This window comes from Oikopleura dioica, chromosome PAR (genome assembly GCF_907165135.1).
Source record: "Oikopleura dioica chromosome PAR, OKI2018_I68_1.0, whole genome shotgun sequence".
Lineage (NCBI taxonomy): Eukaryota > Metazoa > Chordata > Appendicularia > Copelata > Oikopleuridae > Oikopleura > Oikopleura dioica.
The window spans coordinates 11,265,127-11,284,884 of NC_137293.1; the positions used below are offsets into that span (position 1 = coordinate 11,265,127).

At 41.5% G+C, this 19,758-nt stretch overlaps 3 protein-coding genes across 3 annotated transcripts; 1 reads left to right on the forward strand and 2 right to left on the reverse strand.

The window, feature by feature from the left end:
* Positions 1–76: 76 nt before the first annotated feature.
* Positions 77–3,531, reverse strand: LOC145701627 (uncharacterized). Its single transcript, XM_081778838.1, has 8 exons — positions 3,483–3,531; positions 2,928–3,122; positions 2,720–2,883; positions 2,226–2,580; positions 1,464–1,527; positions 756–816; positions 337–501; positions 77–293 (listed from the first exon to the last, which is right to left on the reverse strand). The coding sequence occupies exons 2-8, from the start codon at positions 3,112–3,114 to the stop codon at positions 216–218; spliced, it is 1,074 nt and encodes a 357-aa protein (XP_081634964.1). The 5' UTR covers positions 3,115–3,122; positions 3,483–3,531; the 3' UTR covers positions 77–215.
* Positions 3,532–3,585: 54 nt separating this feature from the next.
* LOC145701816 (uncharacterized) lies at positions 3,586–6,269 on the reverse strand. The gene is made up of 4 exons (XM_081779033.1): positions 6,137–6,269; positions 6,009–6,091; positions 3,786–4,193; positions 3,586–3,743 (listed from the first exon to the last, which is right to left on the reverse strand). The coding sequence occupies exons 1-4, from the start codon at positions 6,160–6,162 to the stop codon at positions 3,586–3,588; spliced, it is 675 nt and encodes a 224-aa protein (XP_081635159.1). The 5' UTR covers positions 6,163–6,269.
* Positions 6,270–13,032: 6,763 nt separating this feature from the next.
* On the forward strand, positions 13,033–19,471 carry LOC145702729 (uncharacterized). Its single transcript, XM_081779991.1, has 16 exons — positions 13,033–13,163; positions 14,057–14,214; positions 14,571–14,715; positions 14,937–15,035; positions 15,080–15,269; positions 15,315–15,497; positions 15,537–15,948; positions 15,993–16,366; positions 16,409–17,039; positions 17,086–17,228; positions 17,276–17,455; positions 17,498–17,655; positions 17,699–18,033; positions 18,077–18,395; positions 18,453–18,770; positions 18,816–19,471. Exons 2-16 carry the CDS (start codon positions 14,160–14,162, stop codon positions 18,877–18,879), a joined length of 3,606 nt encoding a protein of 1,201 aa, XP_081636117.1. The 5' UTR covers positions 13,033–13,163; positions 14,057–14,159; the 3' UTR covers positions 18,880–19,471.
* Positions 19,472–19,758: the final 287 nt, after the last annotated feature.

A 19,758-nucleotide genomic window follows, 5' to 3' on the forward strand; every position in this document is an offset into this window, starting at 1 on the left:
ATTCTGACTTTATTTCTTGCGATCAAAATTAACCCACTAACTGCTGAGACAAAACTGAACAAAACCCAAATTAGTTGAATATTTTAAATTTAATAAATACATTTGATGATTCATGTATAAAATATACAGCGTATAAAATATTTGCAATAGTAAGAAATTTGTTTTCAAGTTTGCGTTGAAGGAAGTGGTTTTTTTAGTGAAAAATAGTTTTCGTTTTAGTCTGAAGAATTTTGCATGACGGAGAGATGACGGAGAAGCGCTGGGTGAAAGCCGGAAAGGAGTGGCAACTGAGGCTGAACGGTAAAATTAGAACAGAGATTAGTTTTCTTTGCTCACCTGAGATTCGACTGGAGAAGGAAAGTGAGGGAATCGCATGAAGAGATTGGAGGAAAGAGCGGACTGTTGAGTTCGAGCAGATTCAATAGCCTTCAGGCGTTCGAGAAGAAGGGACTGGTCGAGTAGGGCTTGGTCGCGTTCTCTAGCCATTTGTTCGAATTTCTCCTGAACATGATTTTTAAACAATTTGTCTTTTTAAAATCATCAGAATTAGTACTGTATTATGGATTAATTTCAATTGATCGAGTCCATCTGTTAAGAGAATATTTGCGTAAAATCACTCGCTAGGCGACGAGTATACATTAATGATTACTATCTGGCTCTGTGGCTTTTGATAATGTACTATGTGGTAGTAGAGTACGTGCCATTATATGTGAAATTATAAGATATTAAATGAGGTTGAATATTGGTTTTCTTACCTTTTGCTCGGTGGCTTGGCTTTCATCTAGAGCTGCGGTCGTTTCTTTCGCACTCGAATGACTAAACACCGTATTAAAATGATGATTGTATATTTTGCAGTGTTAATATTAAATTGATCACTGCCAAAAAACTCTCAATATTGCATTTGACACTTGCTAAAATCCCTCCGTAAAATGGCTATTTTGAAAAGTTTAAAAAAGAACAGGTCCAGTAGATTCTGAACAGAAGTTCATAAAAACTACCGTCAAATATTTTCACGCCTTTTTTCAAAAAAGAATTTTAAATTTATATATAAATTATATAAAGGTGAGATTAGCCAATCTGTCGGGCGTTGGCACCGTCTCAAGTGCTGCTCGAACAAGTGGCTGATCCCTTTCTTTTTGATGATTCGCTCATTAACTACCGCGAAAAGGTGCCTTCTACTTTGCAGGTTGATCCGCAGGTCAACTCTCGCGCTACATCTGGTCGCGTGAAATCCACCGCGGCTTATCAAGCAAAGAACATTCAAGCTCAAGTCTTGTATGTATCGACTTTTATACAGTAGTTAATAAAAGCGAAAAAGTCTGTATTGGATTGAACAAGCGCGAAATTGACAGTGTGTTTGATCGATTTGGAGGTCAAAAATACAGGTGTATTTTTTGTACTTGTCAATTTTATTTCGAAAAGTTTTTAAGAATCTTTCGATCTATAGAAACCATGCTACATACCCAATTTTCAGACCAGACGAAGATCCAGACGTCTGCAACTCCTCCTTGTCTTCATTCGAGCTCGCTGAAATGTATTGTGATGATTTCGTTCGATGACGATAAATGCACCGAAAAGTGCAAATGCGACTCGTTGTTTGATCAGTTTCGCACTTGGCTTGCTCGGCGGTTGAAATTGATTTGTGTGATTGAGTTGAGCTAGCTTGAGCTAATTAAAGTTCAGCACTGTTCACATTTAATTTCAACACCACTCGATCACTTTTATCCGCAGAAGCAAGTCAACCTTAGTACAAGCGGATCATCCATTTCTCGTCTCCTTCTTTTCATTTTCAAATAATTAATCATCCCTTCGCGAAGATGCAGTAGCGATGCATGCTTCAAGATGAAAGATTTGTAAACTCAAGCAAGGATAAGAATAATATAAATTTGCTAATTCGGCGAATGCACATGTCAACTTGCCCCGGCTTATCGCAAAAGATCACCGCGAATAGTGACAGTAAGATTCAAGCTGAGAAAAGCTTTCGTATTTGTTAATAATTAACAAAAATACTGTCAATAATCTCAATTCATCCGTTTGGCTCTAACGTTTGGCAGAGTTTATCCATTTTTAACGAGAAAGTGATACTAAGTAGTCAGCTTCTTTCATCCCTTTTTACGCGTATTGCCAAGTCCAATCGCTGAGAAAATCACTTTTCGAGCGAAATTAAACTTTTACAGGATGTACGCAGGTTCTAACCCAAGGACAAAAAATCAGCCAAAACTCACCATTGAGCGCGGAATCAGTAACTTCTGCCCTCGTTGGACTTGTGGAAACATCCGGCGATCGCGTGGTAGCTGTCGTCAGATCAAGAGGCGATGTCACGCTGTCTGATTTTGGCGTCGTTTTTATAGATGAGATCGAGTTGAGCTTCTTGGGGGTCTCGACGCTTGGCGGGGTCTGGCTCTGGCGGAAATTGTTCAAGTGAGGAGGGGTAGTTTGAGCCTGGGCTGCTTTTTGAGCGAGCTCGATCTTCTGGGCCATCATTTGGCTGAGCAAAGCTGGATTGGGAAAGAGCGAGCTGGGAAAGAGCGATGGCATCTGACCAGGAAGAGGAGGGAGTCGCTGACCAGGAGCAAGTCGCTATAATTTCTCGTTAGATTTCAAGAAGGACCAGCCCAAAGATCAAATACAGACTATTCGAGTATTTCGGAAATGTTACCGGAGGTGGAAAAGAAAAGAAAGTGCTTGCCTCGCCCCGAATCGTAAACACTTGACTTACGTTATGTGGTGAAAAGTGGCCAAGAGCGGCGGCTCCTTCTGGGAAGGGCAATTCTGGACGACGCTGCGGACTCAGGCGAACACCATGGTCGGTGTTTGGCTTTGGAAGGGAAGAGGGAAGTTGAAGAGGCGATTTTACGATGTTTTGGGGAGGCGACATATGTCCTGTAGGAAAATGTTAATTTATAGAAAACTGACATTATTTTTACCTAGTGGCGACTTGCGGTTGTCTTTGTCTTGAGATGGTGGGATTCCATTAGGGAATTTGCCGAGGAGATGTCGATTCTTCGCGGCAAAAGGGCATCCAGAAAGTGATCGGTGACTGTGGCGGTTTCCATTCACGTGACCTTTTCCAGTACAACCAGGAGTTGGACATTTGACTGTGTTTTCGTGCATCGCGAGGACTAAAAATTAATAATTATTGCTTGCTGTTCTATGATAAGACTTCGACATGGAACGATTTAGGATAGTTACTTCAATTATTCAATGAGTTCTGATAAATAACGCAAGCGAGGTCACGTGAGGCGTACTGGAGGGATAAAATTGAAACTATCGGCGCTTTGTGATTCGCCGAAAGTTCAACGGGATCATCCGGGAAGTTGGGTGGCGCTGTTCAACTTTGAAAAAAGTTGGCTGAAGTTGAACAGCGCCGCAAATTGGCTATTCTCTGAGGTGGCTAATCAGCATTATATTCAAAGGGCTACTTTATTATCGAAAATTTTGTGATAAAAAGTGAAAAATGATTTTTTGAAGCGGAAACTTACGTTCTTTTGGAATTCTATCGCGATGCGGGCAGCCGGAAATTGATCGATGGTGGCTAATTGTCGGATCACCAAATTGAATTTTAGATTTTCGAAACAGTGACTCTTAAAAGTCGATCGAGTAAAGTCGATACAAATCAAGAATCGTAATCCGATGCCTGTAAAGTCCAGTTATGTGGCCAGTGCCGTCGCAGCCCGGTGTGGGGCATTTTGAGTCTTTTGAGTAGTTGTTTTGGTAGGCCATCAAGGACTGCATGTATGCATCTAAAAATTGTTAGATGTGATTGAGAGTAAGTATTTTAGTACCATTGGGAGGGAAATGACGAAGAGCGTCAAATCGAGGCAGTCCAAGTGGCATTGAAGGAACTCGCGGGTCACCCATCATTCGCTGGTTATTCATTCGATGGAGATGAGCCATGAGGGGATGAGTTGGTGGCAGAGGTGGAACAAGTCCTGATGCAGATGAAACTGGTGGAAGTGGAGTACCACTCGCCGCGCTGTTAAGACCATTCAGAAGAGCAGGATTGAGTCGAGGGAAGAATGGATTTGCCATCATTGACGGAATCGAGTGAGGAATGTGTGGACGATTCTCGCCTTCAGTACTTGATGGTCGGATTTCTTCGACATCGTTGTCTGATTTGCTTTCGTTAAGCTGTTCGTTCTCAGCCTCGGCCTCATCCTGCTCAATTTTTGGCTGCTTGATCGTGTGTTCGGCTAGGATGAGAGTTAGCGACCATGTAATCATAGCTTTGTTCAGCTTCCGCCAAAATTAGTATTCAGAAAGCGTTACTGCTGACGCACAAGTGGACGGAAAAATTCAAATTTCTCAAGCTGAGCTACACTATCTGCGACTCAATATCAAAAAATTCTGGACTCAAAAATCGATCAGAGCCCATGAGACTGAAGAACCAATTTCCAAATTAACATATCACTGTCTGGCTAGAACACAATTGCTAAAACTTGAATTCGCGATGAAAAAAAATCAATCAAGCATTAGTATAAACAGCACTAGTCCCGTATTAAAGAGCGACTTCAATACTTTTTTGAAGCCTTTTGTAAGGGACGCACTCGTAAGTTTCACTTCACTAGCCGTTGGACATTTGGCATTTGGGCCGTAAAACACACAAAAGAGACCTGCTTTTTACAGCTGGAGATACACTAGTAGTGCATCTACTCTTAGGCACACGCGCGCGTTTACGAGCGGCACCGAAGTTTGAGCTTCACACTATAAAACAGTACACGGCCCAACTTATATTTGAATCATACTTTTTCGCTCACTCATTGTTCCTTTTGCTGTATCTTTCAAAAACAACCCCTCTTCCAATACAATGACAATTCAAAAACGTATGAGAATTCAAACCGCATAAAATTTACCGCCATCTGAGAGATTTATGATATCTACGTAAAAAGTTGGAGCAATAACAATTTGTGTGCCCGAATCAGGTGGCGCTTCAACTTGACCTTTTTGGGCACACGCGCTGCTTCCTTTTTGGGCTCAATTATTGAAGTGGTTGCAGTGAGTCCAGCAACTAGCGTGTGTAAATTCCAAAAGTGCTAAAATTTACGCCCCGGACAGGAAGTATCCCATACGTTTAAACGCTTTGGGCACACATGAAAATTACAAAAGTAACGCTCCGGGCACGCAGGTCAGCTTACCGCACACTCAACCATATCACTCATCTATCGGACGAGAAGCCGCTATACTCGAGGGCCTTACTTCTGATCTTGCTAGTGGGACTGGCGCCTCGAGGCAGGTTTCACTTTGTGGGCGAGATAAACTTTGGGCACACGAAGACTGTGGTATTCTCACGATAAAACTTTTTCTGACGGCTAATTCGATGGCTCGCCGTAAATTGTTTCAAAATCAAACCACAGCCTCCCACGAAATTTCGCCAGCCAAAGTGATCACTTTGAAAAGCGCATATTCTTGTGCGTAAAAATCACTACTGATAGCGTTCTATTTTGGACGTATTTATGCCCCAGCTTCTGATGGCTTTTTGAGAGCGAAGTGCCACTTTTGCGAGTGCGCTAAATCTTTCAATTATCGGGCTGACACGCGCCCGCGGCATTTTCTTACTTTTCTGACATTATTACGACCTCGCGCTTTTGAGAATTAAATAGTTTAAGTGTTTAGTGTAACACGAGAAAAAGTGAAGGCACTAATAAAGGGCGGTGGAAATTGGAGCACGCGCTGATTTACGAGGAGCAGGAGGTCGCAAGCCTCCTGAATGTGTGTGTGCCTAAAATTATTGTGGGAGTGTGCTGCACTAGTGCTGCCAAAAGTTCACTTCCGCTAGAATGATTGCGTCCTTTCCGCAGTTCCCAGAGTACAATCATTTTACTGTAGCGTTTCTCATAGTTAGAAAGTTTAGTAATAGTTTTAACAAAATACGAATGGCCAAAAGCGTGAGTACTTTTAAATTCAAATTCAGCTAAGTCCTTTGAACTTGCCCGGCAAAGATTGACATCCTGTCATTTTTCCGATTGATTTTCTAGCCCCGGAACCGCTGAACCTAGCCCATGACCTACCTTTTGGGTCGATCTCTTCCATGTCTTCATTCTCCTCCAGCTTGCGCTTTCGGGTTAACTCTGGGCTCTGGATTGCATCCGGCCTTAAAAATGCTATATTTCTTGGCTGATTAGAGTTTTTAACTTACAGTTCGTTCGCAACAGCCGCAGACATTTTTTGAGAGTCTCTCTTGATCTCTATCTTTGTTGATTTCTGTGAAGGTTTGAAAAACTATTTCTTATTTTTGAGTTTCTGATGAAACTGTTAGTGGTAAAGGAATGAGTTGACTTTGTCGGACTTCATGTATGTTCTATCGCCGTTTATGCGTTGCGGCGCTAGAGGACGCGCTGATTCGCGTTGAGCGCATATTGCCCCGGAGCGCGCTCGGGCGCCGCCTTTCTTTGGGGATGGATTGCCAAAGCAAGAAAGAAATAATGAAAGCAGTCATCCGACTAGGAAGATCAGCCGCCAAAGACTTGATTGACTTGGGCCCATAATATCATTTTGCATTGATTTCTCCAGTCCTTTACTTCTACCTTTTATTTTACCTTTTCTCTTAGTAGAAAGTTCTTATCGTAGAAAGCTGAGAAGTTATTTAAATTCTTCTCACAAAGTTGACACGCGTATCTAGTGATTAGTTGTCTGTTCTTGTTTGTATTGAATGAATTTAATCAGTGGTTATGAGAATTGAAGATCGGTGAAATAGTTGCTTCGATAATGAGATTTCATAAGTTCTTCGCGGCGCATGCTCAGATAAAATGGCTAAAGTGCCGCGATGGCGCCGTGAAACTATGCTGATAGAGACTCAACGATTTAGCCCACCCGGTACTGAGGCATTCATGATTACAGAGCTTCACTTAGGGGCTTAGACACTCTGTGAAGGACAAAAACGTCATCAAAGTTGTTGGGGTCAAAAGTGGGGAGAGAAGAATATCAGTCCAAGATGAGAGTTAACCTTGTGTTTTCTATCGTCTTGTGATAACAAAGGAGCACGGCAGACGGATCACTTATCCGACATATGCCACTTGGCTCCAAGTTGTGTGTTGCCACTCGACTTGGAGCTCACTACTTTTGTATACCTAAGTCAACTTTACTTCATTTTCAAGATCTCCACCAAATGTCTCCTTTTATTCGAGCTCGATTGATCTACTCAAGATTTCATTTCCAGTCTATTTCTGTAGGCACTTTTTTAACTGTCAGACAAGTTCTGTTAGGCTAGAAAAGGGCGTTAACTCTTTTGATAATTGCCACCCTGTGTCAAAGTAAAACCAAGTGGTTCTTTAGGTACTTTGCCAAGTTCCACCACAATCAAAGCTACTCACCGACAACAACATTGATCCCATTCGGATCGATCATTTCCGCCCCAACCGAACTTGCCGAAAGGTCAGCCATGTGCGCCGCAAATTAAAATTAAAAGACATAAACCTGATTTTAACAATTTTCGCCAATGGAAGGCGATAAATAAAATGTGAAGGGGCGTTAAATATAGCTGGAAATCAACACTTCCGTTCCAAAAAATTTTTGGGGCCATATTTTCAAGAAATATTTTTTATGAAAAAAACTCGAGTACGAGTAAATGAGAGATAACTTTTGAAAATTTTAATTTGACAGTTATCAGTGTCTGAATTTAGGCCTGGGAGCGTTTCTCCTAGTTTCATAAATTGTCAAGTGCCTAACGAGGCCAAATCTGAAGAAGATTCTCACTATTATCTACTTATAAAAGACCTGTCTTTTATTGACTTCTCAGTCCGATACCACTGTCGGGCTTCAGTTACAGTAAGCGCCACTGACATTCATTAAAAAGTACTCGCGGCAATCCGAGCAGTAAAAATCGACTTCTGAGAGGTGTAAAAAGTTAACAAGTCCATTGATCAATAGAGTCACACTTCTGCCAGTTCGGTTTTGACAAACTAAAGTATAAAAAGTCTTTCTAGCTAAATAGATTAAATTTAAATGACCGATAAAAGTTCATTTGCCCCCATGTAGGAAGTTGCTTAATCACTCGCCTCCGGGCAGTCCATTGTAAGGAGCCCAATGTTTGGGCAAGTTTAGGGCGTGATGATTTTTTTTCTCACATGAAACAGAAAAAATCGGAAACAGTGTTGTATTATGTTTAAATATGTGTTTTTGATTTTTACTACTGAGAAGGTGCTTGAGTGACTCGCATCAGGCGCTTTCCGGAACTTTGATTAAAATTTTTCGTGCCGCTCCTCAAAGAGCCCTTCTTTTTGGAGATCATATTATAACATTTAATTTGGACAGAAATCATAAATCATAAATAGGCGCTTTGATCCGAGGCGCTGAGCACCGGAAGATGAATTCTGATCGATTGACGCCCGACGGGAATTTTCTTGTCAAACATAATTATGCTCCTAATTAGCCTCCTGATTTCTACGCCAAATATGAAGAAAATCAAGTGCGAACTATAGATGTACTGTCGAAAGAAACTCCCTACAATCAACAAGAAATGCATAATCTAACACTTGAGTTTATTATCTGCATGAAACGAAGGCGGCCTTTCTTTGATGATTGTGCTGTTACGAAAGAAAATTTACGATAAACCCTCTTGAGCTCAGAAACATGAATCAGGAACGGAAAGCGATTAGAACTTGCGGATGTTGGAAGAGGACTAGAAACGCCGCTATCGCGCCCAGAGTTTCATTTTTTCCAATAAAGATCTGAGCTGCGCGCAGAGTTTTCACAGAGACGATACGCTTCCGCAGCTGGAAACGGGAATCCTATGATCTGAAGGTCAAATTACCAAGTAGAATTTTTTGTGCTTCCTCAGTTCATTTTTACCTGAGAACTTTCGCAAGAAATGCAAATAAATTTTATCATTAGCATCGTCTTATAATGAGTTTTCTGCGTAAATCCAACTCACTATATTCACTACAGTTGTCAGCCTGTCTAAGAGATTTTGATTTATCACAAATGAGAAGTGTTTTTTTACAACGCATGCTTAATTGCTTAATTAGTATGTGTGTAATATAACTACTGTGGAGCTAGTGCAAATTATCGACGAGCTAGCGAAGATCGAATTCATCAAAGTAGACACGCTTTTTCACCCTTCAATTCTTCACGCTTTGACAGCTTATTTCTCAATAAAAAAGAACAAACAAGGACTTTTTTCGGCGACGAAGAGTCCCAATGATTACGCCAGTTAACTTGGTTGTTTATCAGCAGTCGCACTGGCGCGTTACAGTTGTTAGATGTGGCTTAAGTTTACTGTCGGAGCACTTCCCAGGTGACTTCCTTTTGTGGTGTCGTTTCCGCTCGCCACTTCAGTTTACAGTTCCGAGGCGGAGTAGTTTCATCAAGCTCGCCGGAAGTTAAACTTTCATTATACTCATCCATCAAGTAGTGTGCTCTCATTCTCGTAGACAATTTTATTGAAGACGAATATGCAGGGAGGAGCTTTTTCGTTTCAAGCTAAACTTTGACGAGAAAGTAGGAACGGGCAGAAGGGACAGAATCAGATGATCCGACAGTTCGGATGAGACAGGCGTAATCCGCCAAACGCTCAACTCGGAGTAATTGAAAGTTAAAGCTGACCAAAGCCACAGCTCAGCGCGAAACACGCAATTCATTGAGCTACGAGTCATAATGTTCAACAAGAAGCGTTTCTCTTCAATTTAATTTTTCTATTAGCAACAGCGAGCAGGGATGAGCTGCTTCTCGAATTCCTATCTAGTACCTGCGAGCAGCACTCTCTGTCAATTATAATTTCGGGATGATCCCTTTTCAACGAAGCGCCAAAAAGCAACTAATCTAATTTCCCCGACAGCGAGCTCAGACTCGGCTCAACCTGCTCGCTCTTGTTGATTTCATGATCCATGGGCTGATCCGTCAATCCTCGTCTCCAGAATTTCTCAACAAATGTATCAACAACAAATTGCGAATATGGATAATGCCACGGAAGATTAGGCACGCGCTGGCGGTTCTGTTTGATCCCTAGACTCGCGTTTTGGCGGTATGCCGAACCCTTTTTTTTGGTGTTGCCACCTGTGGCTCTTCTTTGATCCGCTCTTGAACTTGGACTAGAACATCGATTACAGTATGTAACAGTACTCAGCGCCGTGGGGAGTCTCAAATGGGAATTATCCTCGCCCTGGGTGAAAACTGGACAGTAGTTCTACTGATCTATTACTGTAATATTTCGAAATATTGAAAAAAGAAGAGTTTACTCCATCGAAGGAAAAGTATTCAGTTACGTATCCGTTTCCTCGCACTGCGGATAATCCGGAATAAAGTTCAAGCCATCGGGAGTTTCCGAAGTTCGTTTCCCCGCGAAGAACTCTTCTTCCGCCGCTCTACGTCTGTCGCTCGCCCCCGCGGCGGGAGGACTTCTCGCCTCTGCCCCGCGAAGAATATATTTTGTTAATAAATCAATAAGCACTAAATACGGCAACGGAATCAATTACAGTTACTTGGAAGGGCGACCAACTGTACCATTTCACGCCTTGGGCACACACAAAGCGGCGCCGATGATGGATGAGGGTCGAACGTACTTTTACGAAAATTTATTTTCGGATCAAAGTCGCATCATCGGAGAATTAGCCCAATCGACAATTATTTTTAGGAAAGAGTGATTTATTGTTTTCGCGAAGTTATTTGGATATTGCGGATTTTGGCGGCTCATTTACGGATGTGAATTGACCATTATCTTGTATTCCAAAGGATCATGTGATTGCTAATCTGTCTACTGAAAATTTTAAGTGAAAATTAATTGCAAGAAGAGCTAAAGGGGATCTTTATAAAATGATCATTCCCTTGTCATTAGTAATTGACTAATTATAAAAGTTTGAAAGAGAAGTTGTGCTGTGCTTCGGAAAGAAGGTCATTGAAAAGTCAGGTGTCACAAGTGTGGAAGTGCAGAAAGCGCGTTTGCGGTTTGAAAATTGATGAACGATTCCTCGCGCAAACAATGCCAATACTTGCATTATAGACAACTATTGTCCAAAGACTACAGAAAAGGCGCTTTTCTCGCTTCTGCATTTTTAAAACTTGCTTCCATTCTTGTGAAACTCGAGGAAAATATTGTTCTTCGCTCAAGTCGCCTTTCGGTAGAATACAGCAACAGAGCTATCAATAATTTTGTTTGCTCGTCTGACGATATGCCCCACAAAAAAGTTCTGAACATTCTCAGCCGAGTTGACAGGCAGCTTTTAATGCCCTCGAGTCGTGGAGATAAAAAGTTATGGGCACACAGATGTGAGAACTTCCTCCGTAAAGTGTTCCAAATGTCATGTGAAACTATTACCACAACTACAAGGGTCTCCGCAAACAGAAACGCAACTCAGAAACATCACTTTTTCGTGTTACGCAGCTTCCGATCTACATTCTTCGTCCCACAGACTGTAATTTCATCGAAGGCCATTAGAATTTCAAAGCGTTAAACCATAAAACTTATGCGGTTACGCGGGTGTTGTAATTTACGGAATAGTGACGTCCGAACAAGTTCGCTCGCGCCTTACTTGTGTGGTTGATCATCATCGTCCGTCGCGATTTTATCGCTAGCCTCATAATTCAGCTCAACTCAAGCACCGACGAGATGCAACTCAATATGGCCGCTTCGTTGTTTGGGAACACTTGTACTTGTTTCGTCATTTCTTAGTCATCAATACAGGAACTCAAATACTATGCCAACATAAAGTTACTCCTCAGAAAGATAGCTGGTTGGTGAGATAACTTGAAATCAACGAAGAGAATCTTTCATAATCGCATAAATCTCGCCAGTGTGATTCGTAAAACGAACGTTCGCGTGTAATAATTTTCTTGTGAATATCCGGTGTACAGTGAGAACCAAGCTGAGCCGTGTTTGATCCCGCTTCCGTTATTTTCTTTCTCCGGTTTTGTCAAGTGAGTGACCCCGCCTGTGCGCGGCGTATTTACTGGCGCATTATGACGGCCGTACTTATACATTTGTTAAGTGTTAGTTTCTTTCCTTTGTTGAGCAGGAATTTGCATATTTGCGCAAATCATTGACAAGCCCAAGCCTCGAATTATGCTTCGTAATACTCGAACAATTTGTAAATGATGCTGTTTGGGCTGAGGCCAAAGCTGGGGTACCGGAAATTTAGATTTAAAAAAGTGCCAATATTGGCCCACCTAAAATCCTCTTTCACTTTTATTTAGCCTCCCCTTGTTGGCAAAGATTTACGCATCTTCTCTGACATCCAGGTTGAGCCAGAGTGTTAGTTTGATGTATGATCTGTGTACCGAGGACTAGTGCAAACAAAATAAAAAGCTTAGTAGGCAACCATTTGGGCAGTATTTGAATGGATCTTGCGTTCACTACTGTTTTCAAATTTGCTTACTTCGACGGCGAAAATTCGTAAATGAGGCATTTTAATTGCCCCTGCGCTTTCCATCAAGTTTATCAGTAATCATTTATCGCTCTCTATAAGTGCCCAGATTCGCCTGTGATCTCCCGCTTGGATTTGCCTCTGGCGTGTGCCCAACTTCCTCCCATTGATCGGCGCTCGTTATTAGCTACTATCACCTTACGGAGCTCATTAACTATCATAAACGAGCGAAAAGCTATCAACCGCCTGATAAGCGCTCAATTTCGCGCCACATCAGAAGATCCAAGCGACCCCAACGATTACGAAGCATAATTTACTACTGTCCAAACAGGTTAAAAAATCTTCTCGCAGCGAAAACAGTATATTTGGAGAAGCGCCAGTAATTCCTTAAAATCGCGAGTGATAGTTAAATATAATTAACACATTAAAATTCTTGAGCAGCGCAGGTGCTTGAGTGTAAGTTATGGTTTCTTGGCAAAAGAATCACATGGCGAATCACTGCTATTTCCTACGAAAGCCAGATTTTCGAGGGCCCTTCAGCTAATCTAATCATCATAACGTTACTGTATATCTCCTGCGGATTAGAATTGCAGATTCGGTCGAGTCTTCCTTGTCTTCCAGGAGCAATTCAATTTGTTTACAAACAAATCTGACCTTCCGTGACCTCGTTTTGGTTTGATCTGATGCACTTTCTCAACGATTCTCCGCCCACATTCTAGATTCTTATCACGGTTGGCGATTAACGCCTTGCAAAACAATCCGTTTGCACACGGAAAGGTGCAGTTCAATAATCAGACGAAAAATTTTTTTCAGAAGAAATTTTTTTAAACTTCATACTTTGAGAGAAGCGGTAAACCATCCTAGGCTAAGGTAGGTTCCTAATCTACCGATAAGAGTTTCGTGCCAAAGAGAATCTAAGTAATGTGTCCTCTCGCCGTTATAAATCTGATAACCTCACCGATTTCGAGGACTTTGAAGTGTCTAATTGACACGATGGCCTAAGGGCCTGGAATGCAACGGGTACTGATATTGCATAAGCTCAAGGTTCGGTACTGGCGCACGTTTTTCACAGCTGCTAATGTCAAGTCTGATTCAATTTAGCTTACAAGCATATTTGGCTGATAGAAGTTCAACCGTTGAACTTCAACGTAATAAACGAATTGTTGTCGCACTCATTTTCTGCGTCAAATACAGCGAATAAGCATATGAAATGATTGAAAGAACAATGCATATTAATACATAATATACTGAGAATAGAGCAATAAAGTATGATAATTATTTGATAAATTCAATATCAAAGAAGCTATCGTCAAATTATAAAAACAAATAATTTTCCAAAGGTTTCAGATGGTTATCGAACTATAATTGACACATTATCAGCGTTGAAGCCGTTAGATACCTGAATTAGGACTTGAGGCTGTGTTTGGAGAAGTGTTCTATCAGCGGGCGGCGGAGGAGTAGCCCGCATTAGTATTCGGCTGCTCGAAATAAGGGCCGGGTGTTGCCCCCCGGGCAGCAGGGCGGTAAAAGTTCTATTCGTTGCAGCAAACGCGAAATCTGAGTGAACCAACCCTTTTTCCCCAACTATTTACTTACAAACGTACTAGAGTCTACCCTTCTCAAATCAGCCCTACATGTTCCACTTAATTGAGACACAGCCATAATTAGACATGTAAATTTTTATTAAGCTTGTTCAAAGAGAGTTACGTTATTTCCCCCTTTGAAAATAAGCAGAGGAAATAAAACTAAAACAAAATTTTAAGAGAATCGAATGTGTTAGAGAAAAAAAATAACGATCGAAATCAACGAAGAGAACCTCTGAGAAATTAGAATTTAGAAGAAGAGTCACAGAATCCTCCAAAAACAATGAGGCTTGCGACAGCAGCGTTAATTTCAGCTGCTGAGAGCAAGTGGGACTCAGGTAAAATATTTGATTTTTCATCCTTTCTCTTAGTTGGGAATTGTCTTGATCCTCAAAAGAAAAGAGTCTATTTTTCTATTTTTGAGTATCTAAGAATAGATTATTTTGTCATTATCTGCCATCTGAGCCGTAATAATACCTTTGAACTAATTCCATTGGCCGGTTATGGAAATACCATTATCAGTAGGGCACCTATCGTTGTGTAAATACGAAATTTGAACTAACGGAGCCCTAACGTGGCCCAATCCGAGAACAGACAAGCTGTTCATCAATAACAAAGACGTTCAAAATTTGAACTTTAATTAATTACCTCCATCAATAGTTAAGTAAAAATAAAGACACAAAAACAATTTCAGCAAAAAAATGTTGGCACGGACCCACTTCGCGATACGATGGAGACATTGCAGTAACAGAAAGCGGTAAAACTTGTCAGCAATGGTCCTTAGACGTTCCACACGTTCCCAAACACAGACCAGCAAATCCAGAGCACAACCATTGCAGGTAAACTCAGAAAGGAAATTGGTGAGAGGCTTTTGCCCGGTTGATCCATAAACGCTTTGCTTTGACAACGGGCATTCGGACATTATTCGCGCGCAGAAAGGCCGTCCCAAATGTCAATAAATCCAGCGCTTGATGAACGAAAGGCAAGCATTTTTGGCTCACTGCAATCCCCTTATCTCTTAATTAAGCCCTCACTGTCAAGTACACTGATTTCAATTTAGAAACCCTGATCTTGATCTTGCTGGACCTTGGTGCTACACAACTGATCCAGAAACAAGATGGGAGTACTGTAATATTGACTCTTGTGATGACCAAGAAAGGTAAAAAAACGTCGAAATCCTCGTCCTTGATTTTATCTTTCCAGCTATGTGGTTTGGACCAACTTCGACTCTGACAATCAAAGCAGTCACTTGGTGAAAGTACATGCAAATCCAGAAGTTGTCAGAAATCAAACCGACACCTCCGGCAGCTTTAGCGTCCATGCGATTACAATGTCAAACTCAACAGAAACTAAATCAGAATTTTGGGCCTTAGGCGCCGATTACAATAACAAGGTTTGTTTCAGTTTTTCCAAAATCTTCAAACTTCAACAATTATAGCGTATTTACTGGACAGATTACCGTGCTCAGCAAATCGGCATGTACGATTGGGAGAACTCGGAGACCAGAGAGGGCCTTTACAAAGGCATGGCTCATGGAATCGAAAACTTAGCGGTTGATTGGGTCACTGGTAATGTGTACTGGACAGATTCTGACTACAAATGGATTATGGTAGCAGATAAGGTACTGGTAATCTTGAAACAGGAAACTTATCATTTTCAGGACTTTAAATATTTCAACGCCGTTTACAAAGCTGCCAATGATCCAAACGGTCCACCATACGGTCTTGCCATTCATTCAACAAAACAGTACATTTTCTGGTCGACATACAAAATCATGGGCGCGAAAATCCTCCGTGCTGACTTGACAGCCGACGGAATGGACGCAACAAAATTCAAAACGATTACCTCTTTCCCAACCGTTCACGATGTGACTGGTCTCACTGTTGATTATTCTGACAATCGTCTCTACTGGACGGATTTCCTTGGCTCCGCAGCTGTTGTTTCTTCCTCAGATTTGGACGGAAACTATGTTGTCCAGCACTTTCACAGAACTGGATCAGTCTTCTGGGGAGTTGATACTTTCGACCATTACCTCTATGTTACTGATATCTATCCAAAGTTCATGAATGAAGGTAAATTAATTTCCTCCGAAACAGCCATAAAAATGGTCATTTAGGGAAAAAGTATATGCTCTGGGTTGTTACGAAACGATACATTGACGAAAAATGTTTCGAATCAGAGCAAGATAACGCAGACAACGTTAACTGTATTGGCGACGACAATACTGTCCTAGAAGAGCACTTGAAAGATGCTGCTAATGAACAGAAATCGTTCCGATATTCGCTCTCTGGCCGACCTCGATCTGTTACAGTCTACTCTCCTTACTCAACACCGATGCATGAGGTTCCAGACAATCCCTGCGCAGAGGATGCTTATGGTCTGCAGGGTGGATGCCAACACATTTGCATTCCAAGCAAGCCACCAAGCGGCGCCACTAAAAACAGAACTTGCATGTGCTCTGTTGGATATTCTCTTAAAAAGCCCCAACAGGTAATTTTGCTTCATTGTTTAAAAAATTGATTACCTTTTTAGGTTGGATGTTACGCTGAATTCCAAAGTGCCCCATACATGGTTTTTGCCGATATTGATCATGGCCTCATCTTCCAAATGAAAATGAACGACACTCTCAGCGCCGAGCAACTTGAGAAGCACGAATACAACGTTATTCCGTCAGAACTTACCGACGAAATCCATGCTCTTTGCGTCGACCAATCCACTCAAACTCTATTTTACGCTGACAAGACCAAGAAAATCATCGTTTCGAAGCGCAATTCTGAGCCTGAACAAGTCGTTGCTGAGAACGTCATTGCTCTCTCTTGCGCCATTGATCCAGTCGGAAAGAACATCTTCATCGTCGAGTCAGAAACGCGAAACATTCAAGTCATCGGTTACAGAAGTCAGGATATCCAGCTCCAAAAAACCATTGTCGACATCGCCGGTACCTCTGACGTTGACACCCAAAACACTCAAAATGTCGCCTTGGACCACAAGCGCAAGCGAGTCTGCTGGACAGATCCTACTTTGACAGAGAACAAGGGTAAAATCGAATGCGCAAACTTCGACGGAACAGATAGAAAAGAAATCTTCAATGAGCTTAACTGGCCACAGGGCGTCAAATTCGAAGAATTTAATATGCTCTTTACTGAAGCTCTCTCTGGAATCGGTAAATATTGCAATTGAGATATTGTCATCTTATTTTATCCCTTTAGTTTACGAAGTCAAACTCAGCAAGATCGATACCATCTCATCGGAAAAGGGACTTTCAGGACAAGAACTTCAAAATATCGCCCTTGATGCAAATGATAACTCTGTGACAATGTACAATATTTCAGCTGCTATGCCCCGAGTCAAGGTATTCATAGAACTTCACCTGAAAGATGAATTTATCATTTTCTTTAGCAATTCCAAATGGACGTTGAAACCTACGGCGACTGGATTTACTACGCTGATTTGAAACACAATGCGGTGGAACGAATCAACCGAAAAACTTTCAAAGAAACCGGAAATCTTGACAGACCACAGCAATACGGCCCTGGCGAATTCTTCTCAATCGCTTCTCTTCACATTGTTACTGACAAGGTAATAGCCACTGCTCTTGAATTTGAAACTAATCGAATTCAGCTATCTGACCAGTATGACAGCGAATGTGACTCGTGCGACAGCTCCAAGCTCTGTCTCGTCACGAAAAAGGCTGATGGAACTAATGCGTACAAGTGCGAATGTCCAGATAACTCAGATCTCGGAGTCGATGGCTCTTGCCTTGCTGGAACAACCAAAGAGTACTTTTCCAAAAATCTTCACTATTTTTAACTTCAATTTCAGATACTCAATCATCAACTGCCCAACTGCAACAATCGTCAGCGCTGATAAATGCCGACTCGTTGCCGACTACAACATCGAGTATCCTGAGATCGAGTCTGATGGCCAAAAAGAATCGCCAGCTAACTTCGACTGGAATTTCTACACTCGATTTAGCGGTGGTGATCGAAACGCATTCACTTTCTCCGATACCAACGCCGATAAAGTTCTCCAACTTAAACAAGGCCGTACGGTTATCGTCATGGAAGGAACGAAAAATGAAGGTGCCGAAGAGGTCCGATGCACTTGGTCTGTTGATGTCTCTGTCGCATCTTGCGACTGGAACAAGGTCAATCTTCGTAAGTCAGCTTTCATAGTACTTTATATTATAAAAAATAATAGCTTCTGATATGGAACCTTTCCAATCTTCCTGCCAGCCTACTGGACAATTCGTCATGCCCGGCGCAAAAGAACCGTCTGGTCAACTCATTAACATCCGATGCAAAGACGGGAACAAACGAATCCAGCCCTACCTCAATGGCAAGATGATTCAAAATGTCGAGGATAAGAGTGTTAGCTTCCGATCTCTTACGACTTCAAGTGACCTCTCTGATTGTCAGAATCGAGAAGATCTCGGTTCAAATGAAGAAGGAATTGTTGCTAAAGAGTGTTCTGTTACTCGTGGCGGCTCGGACTTGCCAATGAAATCCATGCTTTACGAGTATGTGCTGCTCCTTTTTGAGAGCTCTTTCTTTAGAGTTTTCTAATCTCTATTAAGATGTAAACCCGACGCCGAAGACAACCAGTTCGTTCATCCATTCGACCATCTTATTGAAGGAGACATCACATTCAAGTGTGAAATTCCTACAACACCACCACGAGGACTCACTCCTTCGGAAGGCCAAAACGACTCCGACGAAGTCACTCCTAAATCATTCGACACTGATGCAGAGAAAACCGCTGATAGTCCGAAAAAGAAGAGCTTCGCAGGATTGATTATCTTCTTTGTTATTTTATTGGTTGCTGTTGTCGGGTTTATTCTTTACAAGAGAATGAAGAACGAGTACGGCGGATTCTCATTGAGAAATCTTGTCAGGTAAACATACTTAAACTTTGATTGATATTTACGGGTTTATTTTAGCCGTCCAGCAGCAGGAGCCGATATGCAGGTCCCAGCGTCTTCGACCCCTTACGCGGCCATGTAAAAATATTGTCCTCGCATTTTCCTTCTATCTCCACCACTTCTCGCTTTTTCTCAAGGCGTCTCGTGGAAAAAACTCAACAAAAAACTGCTTTCGATCTCTTATACAATCACCTGATCTGTGTTTCTGCCCAGCTGACCTTTCTTCTACTTCTGCTACGTGCCTTTCCTACACAGCAGTGCAATATTATCTTAATCGATAACAAATTCTATAGTTTACCTTGTGAATAGGTTTTTAATCTATTTAAATATGCAAAAATATTTATTTCTCCTTGTAAAGTACTCCTTTCGAGGAAACCTTTTATCTGCCAAAAAACGGAAATCTCGTTTTTGAGGATGAGCCATTTTCAATTCATCTTCGGGAAGGATATTTTCAGCCGTATTTTTCTTTTCGGGTCTTACACTACCTGGTACACACTTGAGAGTATAGTATTTCATACTGTGCTATTTATATTACCTATGTATTTGCTCCTATTCTGCTATTCTAAACGGTAGTAATTATAATTTTTAAGAAATTTACATATTCAAATTTTCGAATTTTAACTAGACCAATATTGGTGTTTTGACGGATAGAATCATAATAAAATAAAGCAAAAAAATATTTGAAATATTGTCGATTCATCAGGAGCCCTACAAGCACCTGCCTGTGAGCTCGAGAAAGTTGCGCTCATTGACACCGTGTCTCGGCATTAGCATGGCTTTGGTCATCATTTGAAACAGGAGCATAGGCGGGGATTTTCCTCCATGATTTCAAAAGCGAAATAAAATTATGGCGCGTGGCTGAATGTGTGCCTTACAGTTCCCTCTCCAGGAAAATACAGTAGAACGGATCTGAAGGAATCTTAGAGAATATATTGAAAAAATGATGAGCCAGAATTCGGCT